Genomic DNA, 23336 nt, shown 5'->3' with positions numbered 1-23336 from the left:
GCCAAACGTTCGTCCAATTGTCGCTATAGACAAGAAATGTAAAAGTTTTTTGAAGCAAGCTCATGAGGTGAAGATCTTGCTTAGCATTGTGAGATATGTGAACAAAGCTTTGATTCGGACACAACCTGTTGTTTAGGAGATGCGGTATTGAGGCGAATTAGGGTAGGGTTCACTGACTGTAAAGAAATGAAAGAACTGCGAAAGCTTTTACTAACGAATTTAAGTGTGTAATGGTTTATAACTGTCCTCTGCACTGAGCTTATCGCGCTCAGGTGTGCGAATAGTTCATGACCGGCTTGCTCAGGTGCGAGAATCGGGCGCCATTTGGTTTGCGCAGCTGAGAAAATGGACGCTGATTGAGAGAGAACGATGCCGACCAATTTGCAGATAGAAAAAAAGAAATGGAGGTCCAAAAATGTGACTGTAGGAGCAGGTGAAGGTAAGTGGTACAGTTATCATGCAAGTGAGCAGCAGAACCTTGTACACCTGCAGACAGGTAGCACTTTCAGCGCCTTAATAGGAAGAAGAAAAAAATAAAGCAGAACGGGCGTGATGGGAATGGGGAGCGGGGGTCAGAGGTCAACATCGTTGTCGTCTTCCTGGTTGCGCAATGCGGGAGCAGCGGTGAGGACTGGGCGGTCGGCGTGTCCGCGGACTTAAAAGTGCAGCCAGGTGTGTGCAGGTAACAGGTTGAGGGACAGGTACATGAAATCGCACTGGAAAAAGCATGACGTCATCACACTTTGCCTGAGACAACGTGTGTAACGTGTAGGCAGACGATGACTCCATCGTTAACATTTCTTTTTTTCTCTCGCTCTTCACCTTCGACATCGGTCGTCGCGTGCTGCCTGGGCCCAGAGTGCAGCAGACATACACTGTATAAAGTCACACGCTGCACCACGTGACATCATGTTCGAGTAATCTCCCCGCTGCGTGCAAGAACGCGGAAGCAGAGAATGGCGGAAGGAAGTTGGTTCCCAGTTACTCCCCCTGTGTCCATTGCCCTCCTCCCCTCTCGTCTGAAAAGAAAGCCTATATATGGACATGAAATATTTATTTTACTGTGACATATTACATATATTCATTACACATAAGGAAAAGAATTTTTTTCTCTTTTTGAATTTATATTTAAGGTAAGGAGTTCAAGGATGCTGGAAAACGGTTGACATTTTTTTTTTAAAAATTAATGCGCGGAGGGCAGTGCGGCGTTTATGCATACACCCATCTGTGACATTATTAAGCAGTGCAAGCTGTGGCGCCGTTGGTGTGTTTGCCTTCCTCGCCCCCGCCACGGGACATGAAGGAAATATAGCCAAGGATGTCGAGCAGTGAATTGGACATCTGTAAACAACTAACTAACGATTTTTTTGCTGATGTTTGTAGACACTTTTTTGTCCGTTTTAATGAAGGCTGGGTCATCGTCACATCCTGTAGTGCGAACAGGCTGGGTCAGGATGTAGTTCCACTGCGCATGCTCTCTGGAGCAAAGGGATGTAGGGAGATCCGCGGTTAAACTTAGGATTGTCCTTAGTATTGTATTAAACTATTTTTTTTAATTCGTTACCATCCTAATTGTCAATGCATGTTGATTAGTTAGTTTGTGAGTTAACGAGGCATGGCTGAGTGCGGGACGTTGCTGTTGTTGACATGCACGTGAATAGTCTGACAAAGCATCCTTCTTTGTTTCCTTTATTCGATCTTTCTTTCGTTCGTTACTCCTCTGTGTTGTTTTTTTGACAGTCTGAACAGAAAGAGCAGTATGATCTTCCAAACTAAAGGGTATTGTGTGTGTTTTCTCAATACCGTTGCTCTAACCAAAAATTCCGTTAGGAGAATTCTCTCATTACTGTTGCTTGAAACTTCACGCATCGGAAGAACCGCAAAAAGCTGGCACACACACAAAGAAAAAAATAAAAAATAAAAATAGAAAAGACATTTTGCAGATGAGCATGATAGGTAAAGTGGGAGAGAGCATCAGGCTACAGAATCTTGCAAGACCGGATGCGCACTCTTTCCCAGTCTTTTCGTTAAATAAAACGACCACTGGCTTTGATTATTTCCTGCTAGGGATACACGCAGACGGTGGACCGCCATCTTATAATTGGAATATAGCATCTCCGCCTCACTGTTAAGAGAGCTCGTTTAGCAAAAGGCCTTTAGAACTTTGGCTTCTTTATGATTGTGTGCTGGAGATGCTATTTCTGTTCTCATCATCACACGTGTGTGTGTACTTAGTTTTTACAGTTTCCATACAATTTTTTTTTCTCTGTGTGCTTGTGTGTGTATATATATATAAACCTTGCTCTTGGCATTCTTATCTCAAAGGTAGTACAAGCCGCCATCCTAGAGAGTCAAGACTGTGCTGTGCACAGACATGTAAAGTTTGTAGTCTGTTGATATAACACAGGTTGCAGCAAAACGCGGGGTAGAGGTGCAGTTTCGTATCTACAACATATGTTTTGGAAGATTTCGACCAGTCTTAAGCATTTTCACCTGTTGCATTCGACATACTGCACCACACAAGAGCCATGTCATACATGTGTCCTTCGATAGTAAGCAGGTATAAAATCCATTTTAAACTTTCAAAATATTTCTTTTTCTTAGGGTGTGTGTGTAAAGAGATTCGAGATATTTTATTCTTTGACCACCATGTAGAAGAATTGAGAACATATATATATATAGGGAGAGAGAATGAGAGAGGGAGGGAGGGAAGTGAGGAAGATGTTTGCATAGGGAGAGGAGGGTGAGATGAGTCCGCGAATATTTGCACGTCGTGCATGTCCACACTTATACACACTTCTCTATCGTTATCGTCGCGACAACCCTTGCATCGCCGAACATCGTTTGAACACATGTTATCGTCAGACGCTATGGATGCTGCTGATCTCGGGGGTAAATGCCGACTGCCGCCCTGCACACTTCGCAGCACTTCTCCTCCTCCTTCACCACCACCACCACCTACAGCTTCCCGAAAATGTTACAATGTCACACTCGACCACGTGATCCCTCGCTCGTGACTGAGCTGGATATCGGACCACGAGATCAGAAAGAATCGCTCGAAATCAAGTAAATGATGTAAACTCGCCTTCCTACCGACAAAGATGAACGTGAGATGTTCTTCTGTGGTATGTGCATTAGAACACAACGACCGTCACGCTTCACATCACACGACAAAAAGAAAAACTGTCGTCGCTGATGTGACCTTTATGGAAACCACTGGCATGCCAAGAATCCCGTCCTCGTGAGAGAAAGAAAAAAGAAAAAAAAATGCCACACGTATTGAGTCGTTCGCTCCTGTTTAATGGCCGTTAAACTACATCATCGCAGCTTTAGAAGTGAGGACGACCGGGGGCAAGGTGGTGTTGGTGGCTGCACGTCCCGTGGCTGTGAGCGGCGTCAACTTTATGTCCAGCCATTAAAATAAAGCGACACCCTCCGTGTACGGTCTTCAACTGACGGGGAGCAGACGCTGGGTGTCGATGAAAATTGTTTCCGGGCCCACGAGTTCACTACGTGGGATTTGTTTATTTAGTTTTCTTATTTACAATCTTGGGGGAAGTTATCGATGACCTGCAAATGACCGATCTTTATTTACGAGGGTAACAGAATAAACAAAGTTGTGCTTTGTTACTACATCCAACCCTCGATCTGAGGAAAGGAAACTGAAACTATAAAATAAAGGCATTAAAGAGGGAAAGTTGGTATATGTACAGAGATCTGGGTTGTTGCTTAATTTGACAAGAATTTTTTATTGAATATTTCAGGCTCGTCATAAATAAGTCGACTCAGTGTGTGAGTGAGAGAGAGAGAGCTGCCTTGGGGGTAGGGGTGAATGGAGAGAGGAAAAGGGTGTTTGTGAGTGGCTGGGTGAGCTTGCAGTGTGTTAAAAGTAAATGTAATCGTTCTATAACCCGCATCGTTAAGTTGGCGAGTTGTTTGTTTAAAATGCAACAGAATGATACTTCCAGAACCCGTATTAATTTCTTTTTGGTGGTTTGCGGTTTAGTGTCGTAGCTGAAATAATAATAATAATAATAATAATAATAATAATAATAATAATAATAATAATAATAATAATAATAATAATAATAATAATAATAATAATAAAAACTGGGGACTGGGGTGGATAATTTGTGGTATTACCGCGCTAGTTGAGTTCAGACATCGCACAAACAATACTAACCAAGCCGGCGGTACTGTTCCCCAGTCTGGAGGAGAAGCAACGGTTTCTGGAATGTTTTCCAACCTGCTAGAGATGCCGGCGGTGTTGCAGTGTTCGTAGATGCACTTAGAGTATATTTATAGACTAGACGACAGAAGTGGAAGAGGCTGTTACTACAAGCTGTCGGCGACTGTTCGATAAGGTCATACAGGTGCTCCGTGGATCGTCAGGTTTCGCGGCACCTGGTCGGAGGAGTTGGCGGGTCGGAACGGACGTGCTAGAAAGATGCAGACGATAGTTTTATCAAAGACTTAATAATAAAAAAATGGTTTTATTTCGCCATCCACGTCATAAATGTAGACCCGCTGACCATGCGTGATTAAAATGTCACGTGATGGATATAGGACAGCGTTACAATTGATTGTGGGGGGGGGGGGGTACCTCGTCTGTTACATTATTATTTTGATAGGTGGAGGGATATGCGAGGGCAGGAGGGGATATGTGAAAGGGTCACGCTACCACGTCTGTCTGTCACATTGTATCGTCTGTTGTAGTGTGTGTGTGACACGGTCTAAGTTGTGTGTCACAGTGTGTCGTACATACGTGACATTGCTGCCTCATCTGTTTGTGTAATACACTCTCTCATCTGTGCATTACAGCATTACACTCTCTCATCTGTACATTTTTTACTCTCGTCTGCGTGATCTGTCCGTGATCTGCGCGAGACTAAATCGAACAGATGTCCGTGGCTGCCTGTCCTCTTATCATTGTTTCGTTTTACAAACATCCCAGTGTAGTGCTTTGATTGACAACTGCCCCCTTCGATGAAAAGTAATAGAGGGGATTATGGGACATTTTAGTGTAAGTACCGTTCACACGAACGCCAACAGCTGTCACTGGAAGTTGATGTGAGGTTTATGACTCGGCCACGTGAGACTACCGCCCTCGGCACTATAGTTCCCTCACAGGAAGTTCTCGTCACCGACAAGTAATGAAACGAGTTTTCATTCCGCGTACCTGACACGTGTTTACTCGAGGCCGAGTAATAATGATTGTTTGGTAAACTACAGCAAGTAAGCAGTTGCTTAAGAAATGGATTTGTAGTGGAGTAAATTTGATGCAATTTGACGCGGTATTCTAAAAAAAGGGAAATAAAAAGTGTTGGCGAGCACCTTCGCAATGGATTGATAGAACTCCACTAAAGGTTTATGTTTTGTGTTGCGAAAAGTTGCCTGGTGTTGCGAAGAAAGTTGATCTAAGGCTGTACTTTAACCGGATGTATCGCCAGCCGTGCATGGGTAAGGTAGCCCTGTGGGTGGCCTGCCCCCAGGGTAAACGAGGTCTGTGCTCAACTGCGAGGGACCCATGCACACCACATGACGGCGAAGATCCGCTGGTACCTGGAATCTTCGAGAACATGCTAACTGCACGTGCATAGTCGGTTGTGCTTAGTGACCGACAAGCTTCTTTGTTTTCTTTTATTTGCCTTTTTTTTTTTTTTTTTTTTTTTTTACAAACTCATAGTTTTACATAGTGTTACTTATATGTAACTGGCCACAGCTTTTTTTTCAAGCAACCGAAATTTAAATACATAAAAATTGTATACACAAAAATTTATATTTTAATTAAGATGCGAAATAAATGTGCTTAACCCTAGTACCAACAATAAGTCAAAAGAGAAGTGGGAGGGGGACGGAGTAGTAGAGATACAAGGGTGATGTCAAAGTGCATGCTTACTCGTTGGGCCTAACCCAGCTCACCAACAGTTACATAACAGCGGGGTGGGCCGGAGATACGGGGAGGTGGGTGGATGTCAGAGTGCAAGCTTACTCGTTATGCTGAACCGTTAACCCATGCAACATGAAACCGTCGTGTGGATCTTGCCAAAGAACGTTTTTATGACCGGGGTCTCGACACCGGCTCAGACGGAAAGTAGCAGAAGAAGGAATGAAAACCCTTCATTACACATTTTTGGCCGTGTGCATCGTTTACTCTTCTGGGTAAAATCTGTGCAAGTCACCAGCGACAATGGCGAGAGCAGAGCCTGGACTGCGCTGGCGGCAAGACCTTTCATTAAGTTATTTACCTGAGGTGACAGTCGTCGACAGCCACGCACCGCCTTTGTGAGTGCGCACGCACAGGTGAGCAAGGTGGGGGCCAAACAAAATACAGAGTCTGTTCACAGAGTGTTCACAGCCACGTGTGGCGGGGAGGATGGAGCCCCGCAATGTTTTCATGCTTGCACGCGCTCCGATACAATGGGCGTTGAGTCGCACGTGAATGTTTTCTTTTGGAACCACTCTGGTAGTCTCGCAGTTTAAATCACTATAATAATCTCATGTTGTAAACGGTGTAGTTGTTTATGTTTAGTCTAACGAGTACACCATGAGATAAAAGAGAAAAGTCTGACAGTAAATGTTTGTGATGTTAATTTTAGAAAAAAAAATCTCTTGGTGAAGCTGGCACGAGCAGCGCGCATGGCCGGCATATCAGTGAGGATGTCCGTAGGCTGGATACAAACAGCTCACAGTCTCCTTTCAAAAGTCGGGATGTTTGGTCAAGAAATGAACAAATATGGAGCCTGTTCTGAACCAAGATTGGCAGCCAAACAAAAACACGAGCTGCTTGTTTGGCTCAAGTCCGCAATTTACTCGGACATTCTGCAGAGGTTGTGCAAAGCTCCCCAACCCACACCAAGCCTCGGGTCTTGGTTAGCCGCCGAGTAAGGTTTAGCTTGTCCAGGATAAAGTCACGTGGGGGATCATCTTGGCTCACGACAGCTGCCACTCGTCTCTGTGTCCATAAGTTTTTCAAGATTCATACCTGTAGAGGCACACACACAAAGAAAAAGAAGCGCGAGCGGTGCAATGTTTTGATATGAGAACAGAAAGTCACTGGTTCAAAGCTCGCTTGGGCATGCGACTGAAAAAGTCTCACTGCCTACCCATCATAGTGTCGATATAAGAATATTGTGTTCCCTTACACTTCACCTGCAACCTATGGGATTGTCCTATGTTTATAAATTACTTACAGTTCTGTTCATATCATGAAGCCAAAAAGTATTTAAATTTTGTTTAATTGTCTTCATCACTTTCACTGTTAACTATACCATTGTTTTCTGAGTTCAGATCTCGTCTCGGACACGCTGTTCTTTCTCTGAATGTATCATCTGTTTACATGACCGGATGTTTTCATATCGCCTTAGCTGCTGGGTCGGCCTCAACCCCACCCACCTTTTCGTAATTGTTTAGCATAAAATAGTAAGGAGAACTGCACTTGACAGCTGAGTATCATCGACACAAAAAGTTTCAATTACTACAATTAAATTACTGCAGTCTAACGCCCCTGGTGGAGGAGGGAGGGAGAATAACCTTACCTAAGTGTGTCAGAGGCTGCAGTTGTTGATGTGGCTGCTGGGGTCAGGGTCACCGTGTACAATCATTGTCTAGACATCAATTATTTGGTAATTTTCTTTTTAAGAGATGGAGACTGAGGATAAACATTTTAGCCATTTTTTAGATGGAGACTGGAGATAAATATTTTTGTAAATAAGTGAAGGCATATTCTGTTTCAGAAATCTCTCTGTTCACGTGCAACACGACAGACTGTGATAAGTCGGACACGGAGTTATGTCCCCCGGACTCCGAGCTTGTGTTCAGCGCCGCCGCGGATGTTGCCTCCTACTGCCACTGCAACCTGTCCAGGTGCGCCGTACCTGGCTGTGCCACGGGCTTCACGCCCATCCTCGTGCAGCAGGGCACCGGGGTGCCTGGCAACTGCTGTGACGAGCACATCTGCATAAGGCTGTCAGGTGATTTACCGTTTCACTTGAATGCACCTATGCCCCACATAGACACTAAAACAGACACACCAGCCATGATTGTTTTGTTCAGCAATGTCAAGTTTCAAATCATATAAATAAACCAGAATGTGATTATATACATTTATTTAAACAGCGTGTGCGCTTTCGTATTTTAACCTGCAAACAGTTTAAATACTCAAATGGAAAAGGTTAGAATGAGACACCAGTTACAGTGATTGTTCGCATAACTTATTTTGAAATTTTCTTGTGTGAATTACTTTCTCCTTTCCACATTCTATTTTCCCTCAAAAAGAAAGTAATTAAGGGAAGCGCAGGTAGGTTTTGGCAATTTGTGGTTTGCTCTGGCAAGTCTGGAACTTAGGCGGGATAACTCTGAGGTATGAGGCGCTCGTTCAGACGGTCTGGTGCCTGTGAGGGGTAAATCACCCCGGGTGCCATACTGAGGGGAGCCAAGCTGGAAATCCATCCCATGGTCGGTCCTCGTGTCAAAAATAATTAATCAAATGCACGAAGATGTAAATAACAAATAAAAGAATGCAGAAAGGGTTAAATATTGAACAGCAGTACAAGAAAATAAACTAGGTTTCTTTTTCAAAATGCCACCTATTCCATATCAAGATATTGGTGCCACGTGACATGTGACATGTCGCTGGTTCCTGTACCAAAATGACGTAGAAGACGTAAAGTGCGCGTGAAGTAGCAGCTCGTCCTGCTCACTCCTTCATTCTAGCATGTGCATGGTCTCAGACAAAACCGAACTCGCGTCGGAGACTCCAGGGCCTGCACTGGCAAGAACTTGACTAACATTAACATCGTCGTCGATGCCAAGATCAACTTGTTGACGAAGTTCCTGCTGCTTTGCCACCCCATTGGTTCATTCGCCTTCACACACCCTGCGTTCTTGCCTCCTCGGGCACGTGGTACATGTTGCCAAATGACATTTCAGTTCTAGTCTTTTTTCTTTTTTTTTTATTATTATTATTTCAGTATTAGAATTTAGTATTAACATGTATTCTGGATGAAAAGTAACAAAGCATCTCGTGTTTTATTTATAACCTTGCAGCGTTTGCTGACAAGTGCTTGAGGAATTGAAGTATTTATGACGAAGCTGAACTCTGAGCGCGTATCGTTGTTTTCTGAACTCACCTGAACTCCAGTGAGTTACCTGAACACAAACACAGGCGGAGGGACTTCTTCCTCGCCCCAATGTCAAACGGGTAGAATGTCTGCAGGTGCGCAGCCCGGAATCAAGGACATTCCTGGGTGGAGCTGGTGCGCATGTTTGGCAGCTTTGTTTTGTTTTTTGTTTTGTTTGTTTGTTTTGTTGTTGTGGTTTTTTTTTTTTGTTTTGTTTTGTTGATCTCGATCTTGCTCCTTTGAAGTGGGTGGACATAGAATACGATCTTACAAAGTGACCACAAACTCTTTCTGAGGAGGATTCCGTTTATGGAGCACAGGGTGTGGAAGAGGTCAACTGTGGAGCGTGAACCGACATGATGGATGTTGTTCAGATGGCAGAACCACTTAGGAGACAAGTAATATGTTGTGTGAAACACTGGAACGAACGTGAAGCACTTGAAACCACGTGGGTAGGTACCTGGCGTAAATGAAAGCCAGATCATTCTCTAGATAAATAAACAAGTTTCGCCTACTTTTCTTCCAAACCTTTCGATATAAAATTTGTTGGTTGAGTAATGTTCTGTAACTGCACCTCGACGCCGCAATGGCAACTGACAGGCCATTATGGTAGATACATAGATTTTATTTTCTGTTTTGATAATGGACTAAGTCTTGCAAGAATAGTGTAGAATCACTTCTCCTACTGCAGTGGGGCTCACAATCCTTTCTTATAAGTTCTGATGAAGCGGAAAGTCGAGTGGTTAGAACACTGTTTCCAAACCTGGAGGCCTGCCGGTTCGATACACGTTTAGGGCAGCTCACCTCCCACAGACATTTTGGCTGTCGGGAATAAGTACCTGACTCCGCAGATGATTAGGAAAAGTAAGACAGAGAAAATTGGTGCCGAATTCACAAAAAGCTGTATCCCAGAAAAGTGAGGTCTTTAACCCCTCATTTCCCGCTGGTGGTAAGGAAAAGCCTACCTTTCATTTTCTTTATATAAATGTATTTTTTCCAGATGTCCAGAACTCTTCTAAAAGCTGTGTGTCTATTGTTTCTGACACGTATTGTGTCTGTTGTTATGAAGTAAGCAGCTCTTTGTTGTTGTTATTACTTTTGTACAAGAAAGCAATTTTCGCGCCTGTCGAGCGTGCAGTCTGCGCTTGGCGCGTGCTCACTCGGCGCCGCGTGTCGGGGGATAATGAGCGATGACGATGACGTAGTCGGGCCAATGCCAGTGTCCTCCAGTCAGGTCAGCGGGCCCTGGCAAAGGGTTGCGATGAAGTGTTTCTTCCCTCTCTCCTCCACGCGCGTGCTACCTGGCAAGGTGCAAGGATGCGAGAGTTCTTTGGGAAGCGTGCCACGTTGTTGTCTATTTTTAGCAGCAAGGGGGGATGCTGGCTTGTGTTGTGGAACTGTGTGTTGACTGGGAACGACGCGTGCATTCCCCACAGACATGCTGGAATGTCCGCCACTGCACGTGCTCTTTACGAGGATCTACAAGTGGGTTTATGCGTTTTCTTCGCCGGAGGGTCGGTGAAAGAATTTCTCTTAAAGCGGAGTCGTCGCATTTGTGTAGCGGGCAGGATGAACGGATGGAAAGGTTTAACATTCTTAATATTAATGCAACATCAGCTAAAAAAAAACAACAAACAACTAACGTGTGTGTATATATATGTGTCTGCGGTTGTACATCAAATGTCTCCGCACCAAAATCCGTTCCAGAAAAACAGTAGTAACCTAGGTGCGACAGCAGTGATAAACAACAGAAACACGACAAACAAAAAAAGACAAAACAAAAAAACCTCTCAGAGTCACGTGCAAAACAAAACACTGGCGTCTGTGACGTCATCCGTAAGGTGTTCAGGATCCACTCTTCCTGTCATTATTCACTGCAACCTCTGAAATGACTGTGGATACTAACAGTTGTCTACCCCCTAAAGGTCCCAGGTGGGTCATGAACCTGACGACGGTGTGGCGCGTGAATGTGCAATATCCCATCTGCCTGAGAAACGGCAAATTGTAGAGTTACATACAATTTTTATTTTTAACACGAGTGTACAGTGAACGCAAACGCGTGTCATTACAAGTAGAATTCAAAGTGTGCAGGAAGTGTTAGGGCAAAGAAACAAACGAAGACATTGTTAGCCCCTGGCACCATCGCAGGCTCTTCCTGTGTCACGTGACCTGAGTTATAGCTCAGCTAGAAATTTAAGTTTTTTGGTATTGAGACGTTAACGGATCTGGTTTGTAGCGTGGCGCCTTCTTGTTTCCTTTCAGCCTGTCACCACGTCACGTGCCCACCGGTGTCGGAGGAGGAGTGTCCACAGGACAGCGAGAGACTGCCGCCAGTGTGGACAGATGACGGTTGCTGCCAAGTGAACGATGGGTGAGTGCTACTGAAGCGAAGATGTGGCTTGAAAATCATTTCTGCGTAACTGTTACTTAAGGTCGTCGTCATTATCGTCATTACTACAACGCAAATACTAACAATAATAGGGATTATGACGACAAACATGATGATAAAAAAGAAATGATAATACCTAGATTGTTACGGCCGATATCTTTGGCAGAGAAGACGAGTGCAAGACATGAGTGCAAGAAAGAAGACATACAGACATAACTCGGAGTGTGTCGTCCTGCTGAGGCCAAGATGGTGAAGCACGGACACTAACATGAGATAATGACCAGAACCGAGCTAACAGCATTTGACGACACTGCTGACCAGTCTGATGTCACAGTTCAAACTCTCGCGCAACTCTCGTTCCTTTGCACTCTGAAGTGATCTGCAAACATCAGTGCCGTTCGCAAACCGTAAAAAGGGTGTCGAGCGTTTTATGCGTGGCTTAGTTTATAATTGATGACATTTTTACGTCTTCTAACAGCTACACGATTTCAGCTTCATTGGCACGGATAAAGGGCGATTTAAATCGAAATTATGAGTCTGACGATGACCTCGCTTTCACACCTGACTGTTGTTGCCGAAGTACTAATTTTAGCTACAGTAGTGGATAGCAGAAGCTCAGCTAAGTGATGAAAGCAAAGCGATGAAAAGCGTGAAAAAGCCAGGGTCTGCCTGTATCTGACTCTTCTACCTTTTGCGCTGTGAGAGAGAGCATTTGGTGGCCACGACATCTTCAACTCCTTTCTTTCTTAGAGAGGGGGACAGAAGGGGTGGAGTGGTTTGAGGGAGAGAACTCGTTTTCAATTATTGGAAGTGTATGTGTAAAGTAAGTTAAAGATGAACAGTATATTATTAATCAGCATAAGCATAAGCCCAAATTAATAATTGTAAGGGCTTTTAATAAATTAACTCGTTTAAAACAACCAGCTGCCTTATTGGTATAAACAATATAGTATATACATTATCTTCTTATGCTAGAAAAATTGTTTCCCCTCTTTATGTGTGTGGGAGGGGATTCTTGTAAAAAAAATTAATAAAAGTATTATTTATTATGTGTTGCCATATATTATGATTGGTAAGCATCTCCCGGTGAAATTCAAAGGCAGTAAGCAAAACGGCCCTGCTTATTTATCTGTTTCCTGCAGGGATTCGTTATTGTAATAACAAATATTTATTTTTCCAAAGCTTTGCGGATATTTAGTAGCGTATATCTTACAATTTTCATACTAATAAAGCTCTGTCCACCAGCTGTTAATGGACATCAACGCCTGATGCAGCAACACTGTTTACACTACTTGTCTCCAAGCCTGGCAAAGACTTGGAGCTGAGGTTGTAAGCGGTTGTTTACCTCGTCTCGTGCCACTTGTATATTTTTACCGACTTTCATACCCCTGTAATATTGGGATCAAGCTGATTGAACATGGGTCATTTATTTGAAATCTTGATGGTTGTTTCGACAGCTTACTGTTGAATTTGTTGTCGGGACGAAGTCCTCTTATCGTTTACAACCGCAATTCTCGTCTTTCGAGTTTGTAGGCATTTAAGGCAAAACAAATAATACTAACCTTTTTCTTTGCCATTTTAAAATTTATCGTTGCAAAAGTTTATAACATGATGTGATCTTTTCCGGCCATATCTTTATGTTCGTGTGTCCCGTTAAAGTCAAGTGAGTGGTTATCAGATTAAACCCCCACTTCCGCTTTAACTACCGACGAGAGTGGACTGCGCGTGCGCTAAATAATGGACGAACTTTTCACATTTGGCTTACATAATAATTTCCCTCTCTTAACAATAAACATACTCGGTATGCGTGTACTTTAGTGGCAGTACACCTCGACTTTGCAATTGCAAACACTTGTCAGGTGAAAGGGTTGCTGTCGAACTTTCGTTGAATCATCGGTGGAGTCTGTTCCCCTCAGCCATTCGCCGGAAAACCAGTTAACGGTTTCACGTATGAGCCTATAATAATGCTCGGTGAAAGGTGCTGAAATTTGTGATGGTGCAGCGCCAGCACCTTCTGGAAACGAACGAGTGTGAGACCCAGCGCTTCCTGCCTACTATGGTGTCTCGACACGGCATTCTCTCGCCTATACTGTTGTTGTTATTATTAGAATAAAGCTGGTACTGTCTCGCCTGTACTCTTGTTTTTATTAGAATAAAGCGGGCTTTCTCTCTCACACACATACTGTTGTTACTATTTTGGATCTCGCTCTTGGTAATTACGGGGGAAAATCGGGAAGGACGGGGAGATAATGTGCTCTGATGCAGTGTTTGTACTCGTCAGTATTGTTTATACATTAGCTTGTGAACTTTGTTACTAGGCTGTTATGTGGATGGTACATAGCTTACCAAGAACCTTACTGTCGTTTTCTTATCAACATCGACGTGAAAAATCCACTCCACCTCTTCTTCTTGTACTTTGCACAGAATAGTATGTTCTTTTTTTAGCCAGAGTTGTCTTTTGACCCCTGAAGGAGCAAAATACGGTCATCTGGATAATGCTTTTGTTGGATTCGCACACACACACGAAGAGAGCTGAGAGAATTGCACGCCATACACCTGCACAGTTCGGATGCAGGCTGCTTACATCCTCACAAAAGACAAGGGAGACGACTGCAGGGTTTGGTGGAGTAAACAATGCCGGTTGTATCGGAGACAGCTCTCTCTCTCTGCAGAAAACCTTTTCAGCCCCTTTGAGAGGCTCGCTGACCTTTGGAGACGCCACCTCACACCAGCGCCTCTAACCTCTCAGCCGTTGAGGCCGATCGTGGGGCCACCTGCCGGCAAATGCCACAGCGCGATCAAGGGAGAGAAGAAGGAAGAGCAGCGCGCTACGCTGGACGGCGTTATCAGTGCATCGCTGTGCAGCATGCATGCAGCAGTTGTATGCGTCCGCCTGTCTGCCGTTAACCTTTCCACTCCTAGGGTGGAGGAGGAAAGAAGAGAGATAATTATTTGTTGAATCTTGACGGGGGATGTGACGTCACTGCGGTTGAGTTCGTACAACTGGAACTACTTACAGAATCAACTGGTTTGATCTCAGCTCTTTCCCACCGCTCTCGTCGCCTGTGTTCATTATTCCATGCATGCTCCTGTGTGTGTCTGTGTGTTCCGTGTGTTTTTCAGTTTTGTTTATTTGTATGTAGATGATGTAGTATTACTTTTCTTGACTGCTTGTTTGTTTATGCAGAACTTTTTTCTTTTCCATTTGAAGCATGCCGCGGACACTTTCAATAAACACTTTCAATAACTTTCAATAAACTCTTCTGTTGCTGTCGTCTCCCCTCTCCTACCCCAACTCTTCTTCTCTCCCTCTCTTGTCATCCCACACTCTCCCGTCTTCATATCAAGTCTGTGTGAATAGCATCCATCTTTCACTTTTTCTACCATCAAGATAAAGTACAGAACAGAGGATTTGTACAGGCTAGACATGATGACCTGTATCACACGTGCAAACTTGTCATGTCCGTGCACTTTTGCGTTAAAGTCTTTTTTAATATAGTTCCCGTACATCCTGCCTTCATTGAGGTCACTTCCGGTACAAGTATTACACCATGTTAATTCGCTAAAGGTCTGTTTTTTTCCCCTTTTAACCAGACATGCATTGTCAATGATGTGACCGGCAAATTGCATGCAATCGTCATGTAATTCTAAATGACATCTCAGTTTTGAGGGCTCTTCAGCACGTGCGGTGTTGTAAGCTAACCGCCAGCTTCTGGGTGCACAGCGCAGGTCTTTCATCTACAGCACTTGGTTTTTTTTTTTTTCATTGTAATACTTTACATGGTTCCTTTTGATGTCGGGCAGCACTAGTTCCCATTTGTCGTGGTAATGACAACCTTTGTACCGTGTGTTGCAGGTGTGTGTGCCGGCGAAACGAAGTCTGTCGTCCAGTGGAGTGCCCGTCAGGATTCCAGATTCAGGTGATTTCCAGGAGCACGGGGAATCCAGGATCGTGCTGTACCAAGTTCAGATGTGTCAATGGTAAAAATTAAATCTTTTAAAATTTTGTCTATTTCTTTCACCTCATTTTTCGCTGGTTACTGATCTTCACCTGTTTTTTCTCAGCATACCTCTTTGCACAGCTAGTAGGATTTGTCCAGGTGTTATCCTGTCTGATTATACCACGATCTGATTATTAAAAATATCTGAATATGGGATCTTACAGGTCGGGGAAATGTCCAACCAGTTCTCAGTACTAACAAAAAATCCTCCTACTTATACAGTGAAAACTTAACCTCATCCCCGCACTCACGCGTATGTACTGACGCACCTGCGCAGCGCTTCCAATCTTACGGACCTTACGGGTCCTTACATATAAAATGGAGCAATGACCGAAGTCTGAGACTGCAAAAATAAAAAATGCCATGTCACTGACTGAATACTGTAAAATACAGAACGATCGTTATCTCCTTTTTTTTTTTTCTTTTTTGGTCCAAGAACAGAGAAAAGAAGATGACGCCTGCTTTATAAAGTTTTCTGAAAGGAACAGTTGTATGACTACAAGCATGTGTGCATAACTTCTTTCTCGGCGGATTCTGAATATGTCTGAAGCGGCACTAGGACATTACATTCTTGGCTGAAGCACAGCGGGCACCAACACGCAGTGTAACCTGTTTTGTATGAAAGAAAGTTGGTGAAGGCGGTCCTCGTCATATCTGCGGCATCTATCGTACCCCAGACAGCCTTGCCATGTAAAGCCTCTTCGTCGGGTGGGCGGAGAGGTTGCATGGGGGATCTTAAATTTTGGCTCAGTGAACGATTTGAGCGTGGAATGAGGCAAACGGTGGCAGACGAACACTTTAGTGGTGTGTCAAGAGTTTGGCAAACTGCGAAAACCTTGAAGTTATAGAGCAGCATCTCACGCTGAGAAGAGATGAAATCAGGTGTTGCAGATAAAAGGAAAAACAAAAGGGAGAAACGTTGGGTAAGGGTGTCGGGTTGGGAGCGGGTGGAGGAAACGTTGGAAGAGTTTGGTGAATGAGTAAGTCTGAGATGTTGACAAAATGTTCATTTGCGCATGCGCACAGCATTTCAAAATCATTTATTTATAAAGTTATGCAGATTGTTTGCGGAATTTTTTTTTTTTTGGGAGGGGAAGGGGATCGCTGCTACACTGACAATGTTGGAGCGATGCCTAATGATTCGCAGATATTTGTTGTGGCTGTTTTCAGACCTGGCCCCTAAAGATGCATTCACATCCATTGCTACTTTCGTTACCGCAGGTATTAAATAAAAGAAAATGTAGAAGTGTCCCACATTGTTATGCCACCTTTCATGCCACATTTGGTTGTACAAGTGTCAGTTCAATTCAGTATATTTAAAGCACTCTTTTTTTTCGTATTTTATTGGAATTGCTACTTTAGGTATGTCCAGTCCTTATCATGCCACCAATGCGCCCAACACAACTGTTTTGGCGGGAGGTGAAGGTGGCGACTTAACGAGTTTAAACCATAACTAGAGGTAATTCGCGGGGAACTGTTCTACCAAAGCTTGGTGAGATACGGGGTTGGCGAGATTACTGGGGGGCAAGATACCGAGACTGCTTCTAGCTTTGCCCGCGTCCTGTGAAACTCGAATATCCGTGGAAGGGACGTGAATCTCGCCACATCTCGCGGCCATTTCCAGCGGTGGCCTCATGGCGCGTGGGCCAGACATGGGGTAGAGGGAGAAGGACAACCCGAGTACCACGTGCATCGTAACATTGGACCACGAACTTGTATTACTGGACTGCTGGCAGACGATTTTTTTTTCCAGTTAACTACTAAAACGAGGCATGAGACTACAAAGCTTCCGGTTTAGTCACATTCTTTGTTTAGGCTCGCCGAGACTAACAGCGGAGAACTTCGCAAGATACTAAGCGTTGGTCTCGGCAGACAGACAGCAGTCCACCTATACACGTCCACGATTGGACGGGCTTGCATCACGTGTCTACAAGATGCTTCAATTTCTTTGAATGTACAGACCCAGAAATAGGACTGGGCCGCTTTGTCCTGCTCCTTTTTTTTTGTAACAGATTTTGTAAAGATTCTATCTCAACCATCATCCGATTTCTTTACCTGACAGGTGTAAATGTCTACCTGACTCGGCCATAAGTAGTATGCATTCGTTTGCACTACGGGAATAAGTCAAACAATAAGCAGACAATAATTAACTTAATACATTTTTAAAGGAAGATAGAAAAAATAGAAAAACTACAACGCCAAAAGCAAACAAAGACTAGCTCTTTTTTTAAGCACCTCGATCTTGGATGCTCAAAATTATTCCGACAACAGTTAAGCGTTACTGTCAAGCCTGCTTAGCAGAAAAACACCTTTTGCAGAAAAAGTATTTCGTTGATAATGTATCCTAGTAGCGATCTGAAAACACCAGACAGACAGAGACAAAGGTAGCTTAGATTATCCTAAAAATATTTTGTGATCGAACTGCTTCGTGGGCCATCAGTTAACCAACCTCAGCAGCAACTGTGCAGATGGTGCCAGCTGATGCAGGAGGTTGTATCCGGAAACACAAGGAGGCTATTGTGTGATGCTGAGGAGCGTCTGTCTCGAACTGTCTTTCATGTACTTCAATTATTCTTCTGGCAGCGCATCCCCTGCACATTCAGGCCAGAAATAGCACTTCCTTCCAGTCGCCGTCTGCTGGAATGCGCCAATATCTACAATCTCTGTATAGTTTGCGGGCGCATTTAGCGGCGGTGGCGAAAATGGAAGAAACATTGTGAAGAGCTCAGAATAGATGACCTGGTGATAACAGCACGCGAGGAGAAATCTGGTGCGGAGAAATTACAGGAAGTTCTCTAGTCAGACTACCTACCTCGTTTCCTCTCTCTCTCGTTTTCTCTTCCTCTTTTTTTTTTTTTTTTTTGGACACTCTTTCTCTGCTCTTTGTGGAACGCTTTAAAAACAACAATAATATGCACAATATGTTGCATTTAAATGAATTTTTTTCCTTTTTTTTTTTAGATATTTGGCTGACCCAAAAATAAAAAATTCTTAGTCTCGGATTTTGTTTTTTTGTTGGTTTTTGTTTTTTTTGTTTTTTTGTTTTTGTTTTTGTTTTTTTGTTTTTTTTTTGGGGGGTGAGTTGATTGACCCCTTTTAGGATTCAATAAAAATCAATGTATTCCCTCTTATCCCTTCGTGATATGATCTTTTAGAACAAGTGAGTGTGAGCTTGCTGTCCTTAAAACACGCGCACACACGCACGCATGCACGCTTGCACTTAAATTTGAGTGTAGCGTCGAAAGAAAGGAAAAATGCCGACGGCAGAGTCGCGGAAAGACATTGATGTTAACACGGTATGCCAAGAATGCAGTTGATGTTTTTTCTGCGGCAGAAAAATCGACTGATATATAGGTTACGAATTTTATTGCCCTTTTTGTCCTCGACTTTTGTGAACTGGGATGGCCGATTGAGGTGCAGTTCAAAAACCTTTAAGATAAACCCTCGAGCTGTGCGACTGGAGAACCAGATGTGAGGTGAGGAAGCCACCTACACTTTGAAGTCATTATGCCTTACGGCGGGAATGAATTATAAACGGGTAGATGCACAAGGCATCGGTACTTCTACAAGTACATGCCAGCCTTGATTTAAAAGTGGAGGTATCGGCTCCAGGAGAGGCAAAAACGGAAATCGGAGGTGAGGAAAGGGGAGATGTAGGTAAGGGAAAACGGTTGGTTTCTAACCTCCCCACCCCCATCACAACTGCACACCCGTCGAAAACGAAATGAAATCGAAGTTTGAAAGATAGTTTTAGGGTGGAAGCTGTTGCTACTGGAATTGCCTTCACAGCGTTGGCACTAATTGTTTGACAAAAACAGACTTTTGTGTCCCGTGGAAACGAAAAACAAAACTGAGAGAGAGGTAGGGAGTGTGAGATGGTGAAGTGCACGGGAGAGCTCGAAAGATGTTTTCAGCAAGACTGCTGCGGTTTGGAGTCGTGCATTCTACCTTACGTCCCTACGGTCTCTGAAGAGAGACAACACCGTTACCCAACACGTAGCCGTTAACTTGTAGTTGGTGACAGTATTTCTGGTGGTAGGCACGATTCTAGAAGTGTGGCATGTCAGACTGGCTTGAGGGACAGACACGAAAAAGCAGCGTTTTCCAACGTTTGTCAGGAAAGATTCTGAGAAAAAAAATATCAGGACGAAACCTTTTACCCTCGGACCTTGCAGCTAGCTGGCACGACTTATGCAGGTGTCAGAAGCATATGCTTAAGACTTACAGCAAATATATGGTAGGAGTGCAATGTATACTGATTTTGTAACTCTAATTCCAGAGTATGCACTCTTCTTGAAACTATCTTGTGCCAGTGGGGAGTGTGTAGTAGTGCTGAAGGTTGAGCTGAATTTAGCTGTTAACTATTACCTATAGCGGGAAGGGAGAGCCTTACATGTTTTTCACCTACTCTCTAGGATTTTACTTAGCTTGATAAAGGAAAGTCATGGAGTGCTTGCCCAACTCATCAACAACTAGCTTGCTGCTGGTTTTTGACTTCCTGATCTCTCATCACTTAGCAAACTGATGTAATGTCAAATTTGCTCATTTTTGGAAACTAATAAATGAACTTCTTAATTGTCACTTTATTACTGATAATTAAATGCATTCCTGTGCTCTTGTCTTGTTTTGAGATTTATCCTTTGCTAATTTTTTTTTCTTCAGAGACTGGACTCACATGTATTTATGAAAACAAGGAATTTCAGAATGGAGAAAGCTGGCAGATTGAAACGTGCACAACATGCACCTGTAAAGATGGTATCAGTCGATGCCGTGTCAGCAGCTGTACACCACCACCTTGTGGTTGGATGGTCATTCCAGAGGGTCAGTGCTGTCCTGTGTGCAAAGGTTAGTACACAACCACAAGAAGACATTAACTGTCTTCATGTTAATACTAGGACAAAACTTGTTTCAATTCATTTGTAAGTAATGTTCATTACGTTTACACTATTTTTTCCTTCAGTTTGGTTGTAACGAAGCAGCCCTTGCTTCATTGAAAATTACAAGGAATCATTTCTAATATTTTATTATGTAGGTATTGATCTATTGTGGTTTGTGTGTTTGGGGCAAAAGGGGAAGTGGTAATCATTGTTCTTGTTTATTAAAAATGTAATGCTAAATTTGTTGTTGTTGTTTTTGTAGGCTGTGTTAGCGACTCAGGAGGGCTGTACAACAACTCAGATGTCTGGCGGGAAAATGATTGTGTTACTTGCCAGTGCCAGGATGGTCAGGTTCAGTGCCAAGCAGAAATGTGTGCCTCAGACTGTGTCCATCCCAAATACATTCCAGGGCGTTGCTGCCCAGTGTGTGATGGTAAGTCAGCAGGTAGAGGGAGGAAGTCTGGTGGGGGTCCGATGAAAATGTGGAAGCAAATATAGAGAACATAGCTTGTTCTAACTCTCTGTAGTTTCGGAATCTGTGCAAAGGCCCACTATTTAACTGCTTGATAGTAAATGTGGTATTAGATTTTTTGTTTTTTAGTTTTATATTTAAAAAAATTCTTATAAGAAGGATTCTAGTTAGATCAGATAGATACAGTTTTTTGTTTGCTTAGGAGCCAGCATACCTCGCTTAGTGAAAGTTGCTATCCATCAAAGGGAAGAAATTTTTGCATTAACATAAATCCTTTCAAAATGATGCGGAAATCAGAAAGCTTACTTTTAGGTGGTAAAAATAGAATCAGAAATATATTGTATCTTCTTGTTGTGCTTGAAAACACTTACCTTGGTAAATTTAAGATATTAGATCAATTTTAAATGTGATATTGAGGCTTTTTTTTAGGTTAGAGAAAAGTAATTTACCGTAAATATTTCAGAGGTAAAACTAGTGTATGCGTTGGTGTGTGTCTCTCTCTTAATGTAAGGGGAATAACTCTTGCAAGGCCCCTTAATTTTTGACCCAGTCAATATAAAACTCTCACTCCCATCCGTTTAACCCTTTAAGGCGCATTGAAATGGCTTGAAGCCATCTTCTCGAGCTTTCTTGATCGTCAGCTGCTTGATTCCCTTTGTTCCCCATCCCATAGTATCCTCCACTTCTGTGGCTGCTTATTTATGTCACCTGCCATTTTAATGCTTAGAAAGGTTTCCCAAGGTTCGCCCAGTTCCCTCTGTTTGCTATAGCTGGCACTCTGAAATACTGAAAGTATCATGTAACTTGATAGATATTCTCTACTGACACTGCAGTCATTGCCTTGTGAGGGATGATGTGGTAGCATCATGGTAAAGTATTGCTTCTCACCAAGACAGATCATGGGCTGAGTTTTAGATTACATTTTTGGCAGGTGATGGGATGTAGCAGGGATTAGCACCTAATCAACCAACCATCTAGTTCACTGTATCTTTGCCTTGCCTTTCCCCTCCACTCCTTCACCCTCCAGCAACAATGATCCATGCTGTATATAATGATTATCTTCCACTGTTGAAATAGTACAAAAATTATTGTTTACAATTTTGTCATTTTTTTCTTGTCTTTTGAGTAAGAAATTCTTCTGCTATGATAGGTCAGTATCTGTTAATAAACTTGTGTCTGTCACATCTGTGAGTGCTATTTTCGTGTTTTTGTTTTCAGAACCAGATCCACTAGTCACAAAGAAAATGTGTCCACTGCTAGAAAACTGTTCACTAGATTGTCAACTAGGGCTAGACCATGCTATCAATGGATGTGTCATCTGTCAGTGCAAAACAGGTGGGTAGTACACATTGATTTCTGTTACCTTTGTAGATGCAGTTGACATTTTCCTCCAAGTAATTTTTTTTCCCACTCTAACAATTTTCTCCTTGACCTTTATAATTTTGTTTTACTGCATGTTAATTACGAGTGTACTTGAATGTTTTTGTTGTCTTGTGCAAGGTATTGTATTCAAATGTTGTGTTGCCAGACTTATTTTTGGTATGGCCCAGAATGTCCTGTTGTCTCTATATGCAGGCTCCCCATCCTGCAGTAAAAAGATTGTCTAACTTGCTTCCATTTCATTTCATTTGCTTCCATTTCATCAGCCTTTGTATCTTAGCAATCTTATTTCTGCCTATGCTTCTTTCAGGTCTTTTAGTTTTCTAGTTCTATACATGGAGAATTGGTTGATATGTCTGATTGGTTATTTTTCATATGAATTGTGTAGGTAAATGTCATGAGCTTCCCCATTAGGGTGAGGTGTGTGCATATAACTATTCATTATTAATACGAAAAATTCAAAAAAAAATTAATGCCAAAGATAATGCTTAGTAATTGGAAAATATACCTATTTTTGCAAAAGAATTTTTTTATTCTTTTGTCCCTTGGCAGAGTCATGTGACCTTAAATGTGCGTTTGGAAAAGCAGTTGATGAGAGTGGAATAGAACTGTGTCAGTGCAATGCCTTGCCACCACGCTGTCCAGCACTAGAAGGTTGTCAGAAGAAGTGTATGTATGGCTACAAGATTGGCCGCAATGGCTGTGAGAAATGCCGGTGCAACAGATGCCCCCAGTTCATCTGCCTGAAAAAGTGCTTACATGGCTTCATGTTCAGTGAGAATGGATGTCAGCTCTGCAAATGTGCAGGTGAAAATGCAAGCAATTGTTTTGAAAAACAGTCCACCAGCTGTGCTTTAGTAATATTTAGTCTTTCAATTCACTATTCTGATAGTGGTTAGTTAAATCATCCATTAAAATTTCCAGTGACTGACACAAAAATCAGTTTTGGATTTTAAAATATTCATCACACCAAGATTTTATTCTATTTTATACTCTGAAATAAACTTTACAGCTACAATGCTATGAAAAAATTTGTAGAAAAAGAAATCTTTATGGTTTAGAGACATAATGCCTGCTACTTATTAAAAATGGTCA

At 42.8% G+C, this 23336-nt stretch overlaps 1 protein-coding gene across 2 annotated transcripts in view; it reads left to right on the top strand.

The window, feature by feature from the left end:
* The window catches only part of LOC112569994 (cysteine-rich motor neuron 1 protein-like), a 58904-nt gene that overhangs the window by 25089 nt on the left and 10479 nt on the right, over positions 1 to 23336 (top strand). For both annotated transcript variants that reach the window (XM_025248140.1, XM_025248139.1), the window contains exons 2-8: positions 7737 to 7973; positions 11385 to 11493; positions 15368 to 15492; positions 20175 to 20357; positions 20652 to 20822; positions 22080 to 22196; positions 22794 to 23048. In XM_025248140.1, coding sequence (XP_025103925.1) covers positions 7737 to 7973; positions 11385 to 11493; positions 15368 to 15492; positions 20175 to 20357; positions 20652 to 20822; positions 22080 to 22196; positions 22794 to 23048 — 1197 coding nt within the window. The remainder of the gene's footprint in view (positions 1 to 7736; positions 7974 to 11384; positions 11494 to 15367; positions 15493 to 20174; positions 20358 to 20651; positions 20823 to 22079; positions 22197 to 22793; positions 23049 to 23336) is intronic.

The sequence above is a fragment of the Pomacea canaliculata genome, linkage group LG8 (genome assembly GCF_003073045.1).
Source record: "Pomacea canaliculata isolate SZHN2017 linkage group LG8, ASM307304v1, whole genome shotgun sequence".
NCBI classification, from domain to species: Eukaryota; Metazoa; Mollusca; class Gastropoda; order Architaenioglossa; family Ampullariidae; genus Pomacea; species Pomacea canaliculata.
Note: the sequence above shows the minus strand (reverse complement) of the source record. Positions and strands in the feature narration are given on the sequence as shown.